Here is a 13,258-nt window from a genome sequence, read left to right on the forward strand (position 1 = left end):
GGCCTGAGTCCTGTCAGGGTCCCAGGCCTTCTTCTCTGGGCAGCTTGGCCAGAGCCATCTCCCCTGAAGTTGGGACAGTGGGGACGGCGACCCCAGTAGCCCAGGGTTGTCGTCGTGAAGATCCACTGCACACGGCAGGAGCTTCGAAACTTAAGGGGGACGCTGATGCTGGGCTGGCACTCCCACCTGACGGAATCGCACAATTAACACGTTGGCCCTGCACCCTGACCGTGAAGCATACAGACAAGTGCCTGCCCTGGGGGAGCGCCCAGGCCCTGGGTCGGGGTGCCGGGGGCCCTGAGGGGTGGCACCCACCACGAGGCCCCATCTCAGATCTGGGCCCTGGGGGGACCACAGCTCCTCACATAACCTTAGCCACTACGCGTCAGGGAAGACACTGAACTCCCCATCCTCTTCTGGGACCCCTGGGGCCCCCCAGTTAACACGAAGACAGCAGAACCAGAGGGGTGGGTCCCACCAGTTCAGCCTGATGGGGGGTGGGCAGTGAAGCAGGGTCGCCGGAGGAAGGAAGGGAGGATGGACGGAGGGCCCTCGGGGGCTGGGCCCTGCAGGAAGTCCAGTCGGGGCTCCTGAGGGCGAGGGGCATGCGCACAACCCGGACCCCACCCTCGGGGAGGGGCCTGTGCCTGGCTGAGGCAGCCCCACCCCCTGGGCGGGCTGTGTCCCCCGGGGTCTCTGGGTGCCAGGCGTGCCTAGGCCGCGGATCAGAGAGCTTGGACCCTGGTTCCGGGACCCAGGGGCCAGGTGTCAGGTGAGGTGCGCCAGGCCAGGTGTCGAGCGGAGGACGCGAGGCTCTGGGGAGCCGGGGGGCGCCTGCTGAGCAGCGCAAGAACGCTGCCCGGTGTGAACACGTGTGTCCTGGGAAATTCACAAAATGGAGAACCGAAAGTTGGCCCTTGTCCCAGGCGGCCTGGCTCATGGGCCGTACCAAGTGGAAAGGAAGGGGGGGTGCATCCCGGAAGGTACCACTCCCCCATCACAGCCCCTGCGGTTCAGAGGCTGAGCCCCTCAGAGGCTGAGCACCCCCCGTGGGAAAGGCGAGTCCCCCGCAGAAGGGCAGAGCCCGCCGGCCGGGCCAGCCTGAGGAGCCCCTGGCCTTAGCTTATCCCTTCCTTGCAATGGGCAGGCACCGGCGAGTAAAGCACTGTGCTGACCTCAAGCAAGGTCAGCACCTCGCACTGTGACTGTACATGGGGGCCAGGGGGGAGGCCCCAAAGGCTTAAGTTTTCAGAATCCTATCTGTCAGAACTAGCATTACAGGGAACATGTTCAAGCCGTCAGCTATTTATTATGACAGAACTTTTCTTGATTTTCACGAGGGGAGTTGGGGCCTCCAGACAGTAAAGAAGTCAGCAGGGTTCAGGATGACTGGGGTGATAGAGTCTAGAAACAGAGCCCCGGACATGGAGAGCCCCTCGTGCGTGCGGTAAAGGCGGTGCTTCAGTCGGGGAAAAGAATGGCTTTATCGGGAAATGGCTTTGGGGTCGAACGATTTGGGAAAAAGCAGGTTGGGTTCCTACCTTACTCCTTCTCAGAAGTCCTTTCTAGAGTTAGACCAAAAAATTAAATACATATTTAGAAAACAAACCATTATATTTACATAAGAAAACATCAAACGTTTTACAATCGTGGAGTAGGGAAGATATCTCTGAGCACTATACAAAATGCAGAAGCCATATTGATAAGGTAATGACTGATAACGATTTTAAGTGCCTGGCAAAACTAAATAAATAAAATTAACAAACAAACGAAAAAAAAAACCAAAGAAACCCACACACAATCCAAGTCAAACACGAATGACAAGTTGGAAAAAATATATATCTTTTTTAAGACAGTGGGCTAATTTTCTTCGTCTGTAAAGTGTTCCTATAAAACAGTAAACCAAGAACCCAACAGAACCCAACCCAAGAACCCAATAGTAACATCAAGAACCCAATGGACAAAGAATGTGAAATACAAATGGCTTTTTAAGTATATACATGTTTATAATAGACTTCCAGTTTCAAAATGATTATATTAGTGGTAGAAATGATCAACATAAAAACAAATCTGACAGAAGCACTGAGATGTTTGATTATACTTCTAGGAAACACAAATGAAGCTACAATGAAATACTATTTTAAGGGCTCACATACCCATTTAGAGTTCTATGGAAAGCCCTTGGATCTAGTCCTTCTGTATTAAGGAATTCAGCCTCCAGAAGTACTCGTACTTGGGTAGGAAGATATTTGTACGAGGATACTGGACCTAGCATTGCCTGCTACAGAAGACTGGAAAAAACCTACATCTCAACCAACAAGAAACAGGATGAATAAATTATAGTGCTAATAAACTGGCGTGGCCACCAGGAGGACTGGATCCAGTCTATCTACGTAGGGGAAACTCAACACTCTCCAAGGCACGCTGAGTAAGAGGATCACACTTTTGTATAAACTCATTAGGTACACATGCACTTTCTTTGTTGACACATAAGAAACTGCTTCCTCTCTGCCCCAGTGGAGGGGAGCACTTGAGGTCAGGGGTGGGAAGAACACTGAGTTTTCACCCAACACTCTTCTATACTCTGAATTACTCTGTGTGTCTGAAAACATTTTTGTTCAATCGTGGGCCGTCGCTTTGGACTTGCTGCACTGCGGAGCCCCGGCACTCAGGGAACTTACATTCTGATGGGGTGAAAAGACGGCGGGCTCTTGTGACACGGGCAGCAGTGGGGTCAGTGGGAGCACAGGGCTGGGGGGCGGCTTCGAGGAAGAAATACTGCAGCGGGAGGCTGAGGAGCCGGACGTGCTGAGGGGAATCGGCAAAGGCCGGGCCATAGTGGCGGCACGTCGGTCACGAGGACCACTCCGTGCAAAGGCCCCGCGGCGGAAAGGACCCGATGCTCTCTGCTCCCGAGAGAACACACCCCACGTTCAGTTTTGCTCCTAGACGTCCTGGATTATCAAACACGAGCCTAGCCTCCCAGCGGGAGGGCCCGTGGGGCTCGGGAGGGTCAGGGCGGGCACCGTCCTGGGTCAGGGACGGCGTGCCCGGGGCCACTCCCGGCTCTTCCAGCGCCCCAGGCCCGAGGGCCAGCTGTGAGCCACAGAGAGCGCTGACACACACCCGCCGCCGTCGGCCGGCCCGCTGGGCGCGCCCCCACGACCGGGACGGCGGCAAGGGCAGGGCCGGCCAGCCGGAGCCCCAGCCGCTGCCACTTACCGCGCACGCCGCGGTCTCCTCGCGCTTCGCCACCCACCGCCTCCGCCGTGCGCGCGCCACCCCACTTCCGCTTTCGCCCGGCCGCGCCCCTTGCCGTCTTCCCCGCCCCCAGGCCGAAGCACTGCCCCCTCTTAAAGGGGCCGCGGACCCCGAGGGGCCGAGGCGGAAGCATCGCCGGCTCCCGGCCTCGCCACTGCCTAGTGTCGCCACACACGCCGAGCCGCCGCCCGACCTCGGGGTGGATGACAGGCCTCTGAGGCCTTACCCACTCTAGAGTGCCGCCCTTGGAGGTCGCAGGGGGTACTCCGGAGGCCGTTGATGAGCCAGGCGTCTGGCCAGGGTCCAGGGTGACGCGGACCGACCCTGTCTTCAAGGGCACCCCGGGCGGAGGATACAACTCAGACCAAGGTCCGGAGGCGTGTTGCGGGGTGCTCATGGTGACCTCATTCCTGGGGAGGCCCCACGCGGCCTCGGACCTGCCACTGCCCTCCACTGGACCCAAGCGTCCCCGTTTGCAAGACTCTCTTAGCTCTCTGGGCAGCGGGAGCCGAGGACGGGTGGGGTGGGATGGGAAGAGCAGCCCTGCGATGTCTACCACACGGGCACGGAAGGGTTGTCTGCCTCTCTGGGGGCCCGGAGCAGGCCCAGCCTAAACCGGCGGCGGCCACTTCCACCCCCAGGGTTGTCTCGGAGACAGGAAGCCCACCACCCTCCCCAGGCGCGCCCTCTGAGCACGCAGCGTCCTGGGTTCAAATGCTGCTGCCCCTCCGTCACCACCCAGGCAACCTGCAGCCCCAAGGACCCGAACTGGACCCCTCTTCTGTAGGGAGTGACCTGACATCCGCAGTTGTGAACTTTCCTTGGGGGGTTGGGGACAAAGCCCGGCCCCCTCTTCGTGCTTGCTGAGCCCCAAGAAGAGCACGCATGAGCCAAGAAAGGGAGAGGAACCTTAAAATTTTAAATCTTTAATTTCTGTTCTCACGTTTTTCCTTCGTTTTTCTTCCAGAAGGAAAGGAGCGCATAGCTCCGTCGCCTGTACATTGTCCACGGCCCAGGGGCCGGGTCAGGTCCCGACCCCTACCGGCCAGCTGCTTCGAGGACGTGGGGCGCCCGGGGGTTCACATGCAGCCCCCGGGGCCGGGGCCGGGGCCGGGCGCCGCCTTATTGCTGAGGTCCCGGCGCGGCTCGGGCCTGCTGCTAGGCTAGGCGCGCTGGCTGGGCAGCTCCTGGGAGATGAAGCGGCGCAGGCGCTCCAGGTACTGGCTGTAGAGCTCGATGTCGTTGTGCCCGGCGCCCTCCACCCACAGAGGCTCCACGGCCTTGGGACAGCGCTCGTAGAGCGCCAGCCCGTGCGAGAAGTCGATCACCTCGTCCTCCGTGCCGTGGATGATGAGCACCGGCGACGTGATCTTGGACACCTTCTCGATGCTGCGGGTCGGGGCACATTAGGCCTCCACGCCCCGCCCCCTCCGCGGCCCCGCCCCCTGGGTCCCCGCCCCCGCCCGCGGCCCCGCCCCCCTCAGCGCTCACTTGGGGAACGCGTCAAAGCAGTAGGTCTTCTTGGTGTCGGGGAAGGCGACGCGCATGCCCGAGGTGAGCGGGGAGTGCAGCACCACCGCGGCGCACTCGTAGCGCGAGGCCAGGTCCACGGTGGGCACCGTGCCGATGCTCTGCCCGTACAGGACGATGCTGTCTGGGCTGATGCCGTACCTGGCGGCGGTGGGGGCAGATCAGCCGCGACGCAACACGCACACCCCTCCCACTGCCTGCCCTCCTAGTGCAGTCCCCAGTTGTTCTCCGCTTAGGCTCCAAGCAATAGGGTGGCGCCCAGGCACCCTCCCCTGCCTCCCAGCCCCGAGGCGGTCCGTTCAGCAGGGGAGGCAGGACCCACAGGTGTGAGGGGAGCTGGCTGCCCGCAGCCCCAAGCCCCCAGCTCTACCCTCAGTTTCGACAGCATCTACTTGGTCACACCTGGGCAGTACACCTGTGCGGGCCGTACCTGCGCTGTGTGGTTCCTGGGGGCAGATCCCTGGGGCCTCTCCTGCTCCTCCTGGTCACCAGGCCACCCCCACCCCTACACACACTCGACCAGGGCCACATGCAGAACCTGCTTGGGGCCCTCCTGTCCTCGCTGTTCGGAATTCGACAGCATTTCCAGGTCGTAGGGCAAGGGGGTGTGTCTTCCTCCCAGCATCCGTCACCCTCACCCACCCCCTTGGCCTCGGGGAATGGAGGCAGCCTCGTCCTCTCTTATCTCAGCCAGTTTGCAGCCCCTCAGCTGCTTAGTACAACGTGGGTGAGCAGGCATAGCGGCTCCTGAGGGGAGGAGGTGGGTGGCCATCACCTCCCTCCCTGGGCATCTTTCCTACACAGTGGCCAGGTCCTGACCCCCCCACACACCCCCTCCACACGGGCCTCCCCCAGCGCCATCCCAGCACAGTCCTCTCCTGACCCCACAAGGACCCACTCACCACCCTCCCACTGCAGGGGGCCTCCACGGCCTTCCTCCCCACACCCACATCCTGATCTCAAAGGGGGTGCCCCTTCTCCGAGTGGCCAGGGAAGGTCTTAGTCTCACCTGGGCAACCCACCTGGGCACCCAGGCGCCATCTGCCCCTGTCCCTGTCCTCCGGTCCCAACCCCCAGGCCTCGGGGATGCCATCTGGCCTTGTGCCTACCACCCTGCAAGCTCCTCCCCGACCTGCTCCCTGGTTCACCATGAGTACTGCTGTGCTGAGCACCAGCCTCGTCCTATCACCCAGCTCCAGGCAGGGACCCCCAGCTGCCACCTGGCTGTCTCCACCTGGACAAACATGACAGGTGCCGGATGACACAACTCTTCTTTCCAGTGCCTGCCCCGCCCCAGGCCACCACTTGGGCCCCAGCCTCCCACCCTCCTGCTGATTCTCAGCCGTTGGGTCTGAGGGACCAGGTCTCTGGAGGTCAAGCCTGGCAGCAGGACAGATGGATGGATGACAGAGCTCAGACCCCTGACCCTTCGGCGGGATATGATTCTGCCAGCAACCCCCAGCCAGTGGGGACAGGCTGCGGCAGCCGAGTGTGGACACACACCTGCACCACGCCACCCAGCACGGGTCCCAGTGCCAGGGTGGTGCCAGCGGACCCTGCTCCCAGGGCCTGCATCAGGGACTGCCTGGTGCATCACTCCAGCAACCAGGGCCCCGCCTCCCCATGGCAGGCTGGCTGTGGTCCCTGAAGGAGCTGGTTGTGCCAGTCGGCCAGGCAGGGCCAAGATGGGGCAGCCCTGGGCAGGCAGAGGGCACCACCTTTGGGAGGGTGGGGTTGGGTGGGTCTCTCTCTAGAGCAGCACAGGGCGCCGGGCCATCTCTGCACAGAGACTGAGCTATTGTGCTTCAGTGAGCGAGCACGGGGTGGAAGGGGGCTGCCAGGACCTGGATGACCGGGGCAGTGGGGTCTGGGGACGGAGGTGTAGACCAGACAGTGGGGGCCCTGTCTGAGTCAAGCAAGCAGCTGTGTGCTGGGCACAATGCCTGCGGAGGACCCAGCCTCCAGGAGCTGACCTCCCTCCAGCCACCAGGACTGTGCTGGGTACAAAGCTGCCCGACAGAACCTTCCAGGCCCAGAGGAGACCCTCCTCAGGATGAGGCCAAGCTCCACGACCAGAACCCTGATGCAGAGGCCCAGCCCCTCCCCGCACCCCAAGTGCTCCCTCAGCCTCGGGGCTCCCAGAGTCCTTTCACACCGCCCTCACACGCCACCTCTTGGGCTCAGGAGGGGCCTCGGCCTCTGCCTGCCCCCTCCCTCCAGGCGGAACCTCCATTCCCATGGGGACAGTCCCAGGCCAGTGGCTCCCAGGAGGGGCCCCCCCCAGGGAGGCTGGAGGACCGCCCTCCCCCTGCACACCAAGCATGCCTGTTATCCTGCAGGGGGAACAGGGGTCGGGCTTCTTCCTGTGGCCCAGTGTGGCCGCAGATCAGCTCCCTCTCCTGCGGGGCTACCCACCTGGGCTTCCTCCCACCTGGTCTCACCAGGACCAGCCACCTGTGAGGAGACACGTCCACCAGCCCCTCCCCGCCGCGTGAGCTCACCTGGTGCGCAGGGCCTGCCAGGCGGCATCGATGTCGGCGTAGAGGTTCTTCTCGGAGGGCTTGCCCGAGCTCACGCCGTAGCCCGAGTAGTCGTAGGAGAAGATGTTGCAGTTGAGGCGCGTGCCCAGCCCAATGTAGAAGCTGCTCATCTGGCCCAGGTCCACCGCGTTGCCGTGCGAGAAGAGAACCGTGTACCTTGGGGTGGGCAGTGGGGAAGCACAGGTCAGACGGCGAAGGGCGGAGGGGGCAGGAGCCCTGCCAAGGGGAACAGTGCCTGGCTCTGCCCGGTGTGACTTAGGCCATGACACACAGTGGAGCCTCGGGCTTCCGCTCATCTAAGGGGGCCGCTGGGCCCACCAGTCACCTTCTTGCCACAGGTGGACCCCCAGCGTGAGCCCAGGAAGCCGCAGTGACCATCACATTGACGCCCTGAGCAGCAGCCACCTCTCCCTTGGAACTGTTCCTGTTGGAGGGACTCTGACGGCCCGAGGATGGGAGAGGCACGTCTGCCTACTGCTCGGAACCATCCTGGAGGATGAGACGCGGCCCTCCGACCACAGGCGAAGAGAGCCAAGCCCCGGTCACCGCGGTGCAGCTCTTCCCGCTCCTCCAGGGAATGACCCGGGCCGCCACCTCTGCCCTGTGCCCCATGGCGGCCTTGCCAGGCAGTCATGCCGATGGCAGGTGACCAGGCTGGATCCCGGCTGACAGCCTTGCAGAGCCTTCTTCCTCCAGCCCCACTGCGGCCCTAGCCCAGCCCAGCTGAAAGGTAAAAGCTTGCCCTTTGGACCCAGCCTGCTCTGAGGCGGAAGCAGCTGGAAGGTCCCCCTCTGCACCACTGTAGGGCTCCGGCAGTCAGACCTGGCCCAAGCCGCCAGCCAGGCCTCAGGGGCCACCGGCCCAAAGCGGGTGCCGGGCCTCACCAGGCACCCAGGGCCCAGGAGACCAGCCCTGGGCAGGTGAACACCGAGACCCGGAAGCAGACGGCTCCACATCGAGCAGGTGACGTGACGCAGCCACTCAGAGCCACCCCCGAGCCTCAGGGTTCTTGTCCACAAGACAGGGTGCCGAGAGGGCCCCCCAGAGGGCTGCAAGTGGAAGGACCCCCGGCAGTTCCTCGGTGGCCATGGGCAGATCTCATCTGCTGCCCCTCTGGCGAGAAGAATCCCCGGGGCACCCGCACCTCCAGATGGGCTTTCGCCAGTCTCTGGCCCTCCAAGGGCCACCAGTGGCCGAAACGAGAGCCCTGAGGATGGAGCACATCCTGGGCTCCCACCCCTCACCCGGTCCCTCCACCCCGGGGGGGTCGAGTCCATGTGGCTCACCTGGCGCCGGGCACACAGCGCACATACATGCAGGAGATGCGGTTGCCCCGGCTGCTCTTGGTCAGGAAGACCTCGATGGTGTCCAGCTCACGCTGGCTGTACTGGAAGTCGGCGCGATCCATCAGGTGGAGCTTCCAGCGCCTGGGGGTGCTGGCCGAGGCCCGCAGGGTCCCCGAGGGGGCGGCCCCGGCCCCACCAGGCCCGGGCTCGGGCTCAGGCACCAGCGAGTAGGTGGGCTCTGGAGGCAGGAAGGCGAGCTTGGCGGCGATGCGGCCGGGGCAGGGCGGGCAGCAGAAGAGGCAGCAGAGCTCAGTCACCGACAGGCCGTTCATGGCGGGCGCCGGGCCCCGGGGCGGGCCTTGCCCGGCAGGGGAGGGATGGGGGTGCTCGGAGACACGGGCAGGGGGCAGGGCGACCCCCGGCCACCGCCCCAGACGAGAGCCCCGTTAGGAGGCTGCAGCCCAGCCCCATCGCGGTCCAAGCTGAGCCCTTGGGAGCCTCGCAGCCTCGTGTGTCCATGTCGCACAGAGGGAAACCCTGCAGGGGGACAGCAAGATGTGGAGTTCCCCCGGGGCTCCCAAGTGACCTTGGTGGGACCTAAACCTGACCAGGACCCCGCCTGCCACCACCCTTCCTCCGCTGGCAGACACCAACTCTTGCCATTTAAGCCCATTCATCAACCCAGCCTCGGCCTGCAGGCTGTGCGGGGCGATCAGAGCCCTGGCCCACCCAGCTCTCCCGGGCACAGCTCCTGCTCCAGGCCCTGGGAAATGTCACCCCAGCCCACCCCCGCCCCACGCCTCTGTCCACACGGCCGGCCCAGACTCTGCCCTGGGGCCCATCCCCATCTGCCACCCCCAGGTGCCACAGCTCAGCCAGGCAAGGACCGACTGCTGACCACAGGGACCCAGGAGCACGCTCCCAGCTCCCAGGGCCTGCGAAGTCCGGAGACAGGAGCCCAGGCAGAGGAAATACAACAAACAAAGGCTCTGGAAACAAAAGCAGGATACATCTCGAGGCTGGGAAGGCCTACTGGGCTGAGACAATGGCTCTCTCCAGTGCTTGGGGCCAGGCCCAGGGGTCAGCCTGCTGCAGGGGGGAGGCAGGGCAGGGTCATGGGAGCCTGGGGTTCCTTCCCCAGCTCTGCCAGCTTAGGTGTCTGTGGCCTTGGGCAAGTTGCTTAGCATCCCTGGGCCTCAGTTTCCTCATCTATCAATCAGACACCACTCAGGTCACAGAGACAGTGAATAAGATGAGGAGAAAGTGGTGGAATGGGCCAGGCTCAGAGAAGAAATGCAGAATGTCATGTGAAACGTGGCCTTGAACAGACTACAGCGAAATTGCTAAAGCAACTACAATCGTACATGGAGCTGCCAACAGGGAGACTGGAAGAAAATACAGAGGTTTGAAAATACGGAGTACTCGCTTACTACATTTTCCCTACAGCCTGGAGTGAGGGAGGGACACACGCTCACAACTCAAGTGTCAGCAGCAGAGCACCTGAGCCTGTTCTGTTTCGGGGCCACAGCATTTGTAAACCACTGGGCCAGGGACACGCGGATGCACAGCAGGTCGGCGCAGTCCGAGGCCCAGAAATACACCTGCTCCCTCCAGACCTGTGATCTGAGACCGGGGGCTGCAGAGAGCCGCACTGCAGTCACTCGGATGGGGGCACACGGAGGGGTGTGGGAGAGGGTGGCTAAAGCCAAGGAGGGGACACGGACCGCCTCCAGGAGCCCCCAGACTCCCAGGTGGGATGCTCGCTTTACAAGTCCATCACACTGTTCTCAGACGAAGGCAAGTTTGCCCCCCGGGGACACTTGCCAAGGTCTGGAGACATCTTTGGCTGTCATGAGTTGGGGGCGAGGGGGTTACTAATGGCACTGAGTGGGTGGGGCCAGGGGTGCTGCTCAACACCCCACAGTGCCCAGGACACCCTCCCTCCCCCTCCAGAGTGTCAACCAAACCGATGTTGCTCCAACACATTCTCAAAGAGGCCCAGGCCCCAACAGAGGACACTGCCCTGGTGCTTTTGGTGACTTGGCGGGTCTGGAGTTTGGGTGGCACAGGGAAGGCTTGTTTTGAGAGGAAGGTCTGGCTGAGAGCCGGTGGGCAGGTAGGAGGCCTCTGGTGACCCGAGGATGAACAGGCATACTAAGGTGGACAAGGTCCCACTGACCAAGCCAGAAACCGGGATGCCATCCTTGACACACCTCCCTGCACCCTCAGATCCGCCCGTCACAGGGCCTGCTGACTCTGCCTGGGGCATGCACAGTCTCCTTCCTCGCCGGTCCCCACCCCCACCCCCGGCTGGGCCACCATCACCCACTCTGGGCCATTCTCACCCCAGTTGCCAAAAGATCTTTTCACAACACAAATCTGATCATGCTACCTCCCTTTTGGGGTGCCCCAGTAGCCCCACTATTTTCAGGATAGAGATCAAAGCCTTCACCACAATCTGCCAGGTTGGCACCAGGCGTGGGGCCGACCTCTCCAGCCTCACGCATCTTGTACCTCACTCTCCCCTGATGAGCCCCACTGCCTTCTCCTGACTCAGAGCCGAAGCCCCAGTAGTTCCCCTAATCTCACCAGAGAGCCCGTGACCCCTGTCCCACCCACCCTTCACATCTCCCTTCCAGCACCCTTCCAAACAGGGTCAGCCCCCCATACACACTCTCATGGCTCAGATCTGTCTCTGCAGCTTGTAGTTGCATGTTCAACCATACCCCTCAAACCAAAGAGAAACTCCATGAGGGCAAGACTACTACCTGTTCTTGCTCAGTAAACACTGACTGAACGAATGGACAAAGTACCAGGGGCAAAAGGGAAGGGGGGACGCTACAGTCCGCCAGGTCTGACATCTGACAGAGAGGGGGGAAGGTCTCTTCTCAAGCCACGCAGACCTGGGACCTCCCGCTGTCTTTTATGGATGTCACTGAATGTGACCTGAGAGCCTGGCCTCGGACTGGACAGAGCACATCCAGATACCTCACTCACTGGGCAGGCACCCCTGGCACCAAGAGCCCAGCGATTTCACCCACAAGCACATAATCGGACACCCCGCTGCCGGGCCGGTGCAGACTGGCAGTGTCATGAGGACCAACATGGAACCAGGCAATTACAATACTCCAGGACGACCTAAATACGGACGACTATGACCGCACCTCATTCAGCCAGTCAGCCTGAAAGGCACAGGCAAAGTGCCGGGTGCCGGGAGGGGAGAAAACAGGCAAAACCCAGAAGTGACAGCGGGTTCCAGGAACTGCGGGTCCCAGGCTAGAGGGACACTGGGAGGAAGAGGAGAGCAGAGGGATCCTGGAGAGAGCCACAGCTGGGTCGGGCCGCGCCCGTAAGCCCTGCTACAGTTTGGACTTCATCCTGGGGGAAAAGGAGGAGCCCTGGAGGAGTCCCGGGCTGGGAATGGAGCCCGTGGGTTAGAAGCTGTGGATATGCCCTAGCTGTAGCCTGGAGATGGGACTGGAGCAAAGGCTGGGAAGCCTGTCCAGGTGTCCCAGCGCGCCAGAGGACGCCCGAGAAAGGGCAGAGGTGTCTTGGAGACGTTTAGGAAGCAGGGCTCCGGCTGCTTCGGCGGGTCCGGGTGTCAGGCTGGGGCACTGGTTCGGGGCCGGGGATAGAGTATTTGGCTCGGACAGCGCATTCCCCGAAGGCGGGGCCGCGTACCCGGAAAGGTGGGAACACACCCCAAGTCGGAGGGCTGAATGGACGGCGGACGGGGCTCTGCCGGAGTCTGAGACGCCGTCCCTGGCCCTGATCCTGGGGTCCTCCGGCTGCGACCTCGGCCGCCCCGGGAGTGCGGGGTCTCGGGGGCGTCCGGCCGGACTGCCCCGGCCTCGCGGCCCGGCCCGGCTCTCCAAACGGCCGCGAAAAGCACTGAGACCGCTCCGCGCAGCCACGCCAGCCCCTACAGGACACTCACCGCCGCGGCCCGCGCCCCCCGGCCCCGGGGCCGCGCTCCATGGCTCCCGGCCGCCCGCCCGTGCGTCCGTCGATCCCCCGGGGCCCCGGCCCGGTCTCCTGCGCCGCCACCGCCGCCGCTCCCCCGCTGGCGGAAGTGAACCTCACTCCCACCGCCGCCCCGGAAGTGACGCGCAGGTGTGCGCGAGGGCCGGAGGGGCCGGGGGCCAGGCGCCGGGCGCTGGGCGCTGGGCAGGGTTTGGGGGTGGAGCTGGCTCCCTGGAGGGGCGGGACCACGTCGTGGTGGGCGGGGCAAGAGTGGGTGGGCGGGCCCGGGCTTTGGGTTCCCCTTAGGTTTCAGGCAGTGGAGACTCACAACCATTCATTCGATCCTTCACTCATTCCAGCGCCAGGACTCGGGTGAGGCAAGTGAGGCACTCTCCTAGAAAATAAGCTTACAGCGTGCCAAAAAACTCAGTAGTCAACGTAAAAAAATATATTTTAATGCACTACTAAAAAACCCACAAAGTTTTGTTGGAACCAGGCCCCTGACTGGGGTAAGGCAAGTGATCCTGCCTTTATTTTGTTCATCATGGGTTCTTTTGCCTTGGTTTTGGCTTTTTTACTAGTGCAATTAAAATATTATGGATCGGGGACTTCCTGGCGGTCCAGTAGGTCCAGTGGGTAAGACTCTGCACTTCCACTGCAGCAGGCACGGGTTCCATG

General features: G+C 62.4%; 1 protein-coding gene across 1 annotated transcript; it reads right to left on the reverse strand.

The window, feature by feature from the left end:
• Positions 1-4,102: 4,102 nt before the first annotated feature.
• Positions 4,103-12,702, reverse strand: ABHD17A (abhydrolase domain containing 17A, depalmitoylase). Its single transcript, XM_079917952.1, has 5 exons — positions 12,555-12,702; positions 8,618-9,154; positions 7,293-7,487; positions 4,753-4,932; positions 4,103-4,650 (listed from the first exon to the last, which is right to left on the reverse strand). The coding sequence occupies exons 2-5, from the start codon at positions 8,947-8,949 to the stop codon at positions 4,425-4,427; spliced, it is 933 nt and encodes a 310-aa protein (XP_079774078.1). The 5' UTR covers positions 8,950-9,154; positions 12,555-12,702; the 3' UTR covers positions 4,103-4,424.
• Positions 12,703-13,258: the final 556 nt, after the last annotated feature.

The sequence above is a fragment of the Stenella coeruleoalba genome (assembly GCF_951394435.1).
Source record: "Stenella coeruleoalba genome assembly, chromosome: 3".
NCBI classification, from domain to species: domain Eukaryota; kingdom Metazoa; phylum Chordata; class Mammalia; order Artiodactyla; family Delphinidae; genus Stenella; species Stenella coeruleoalba.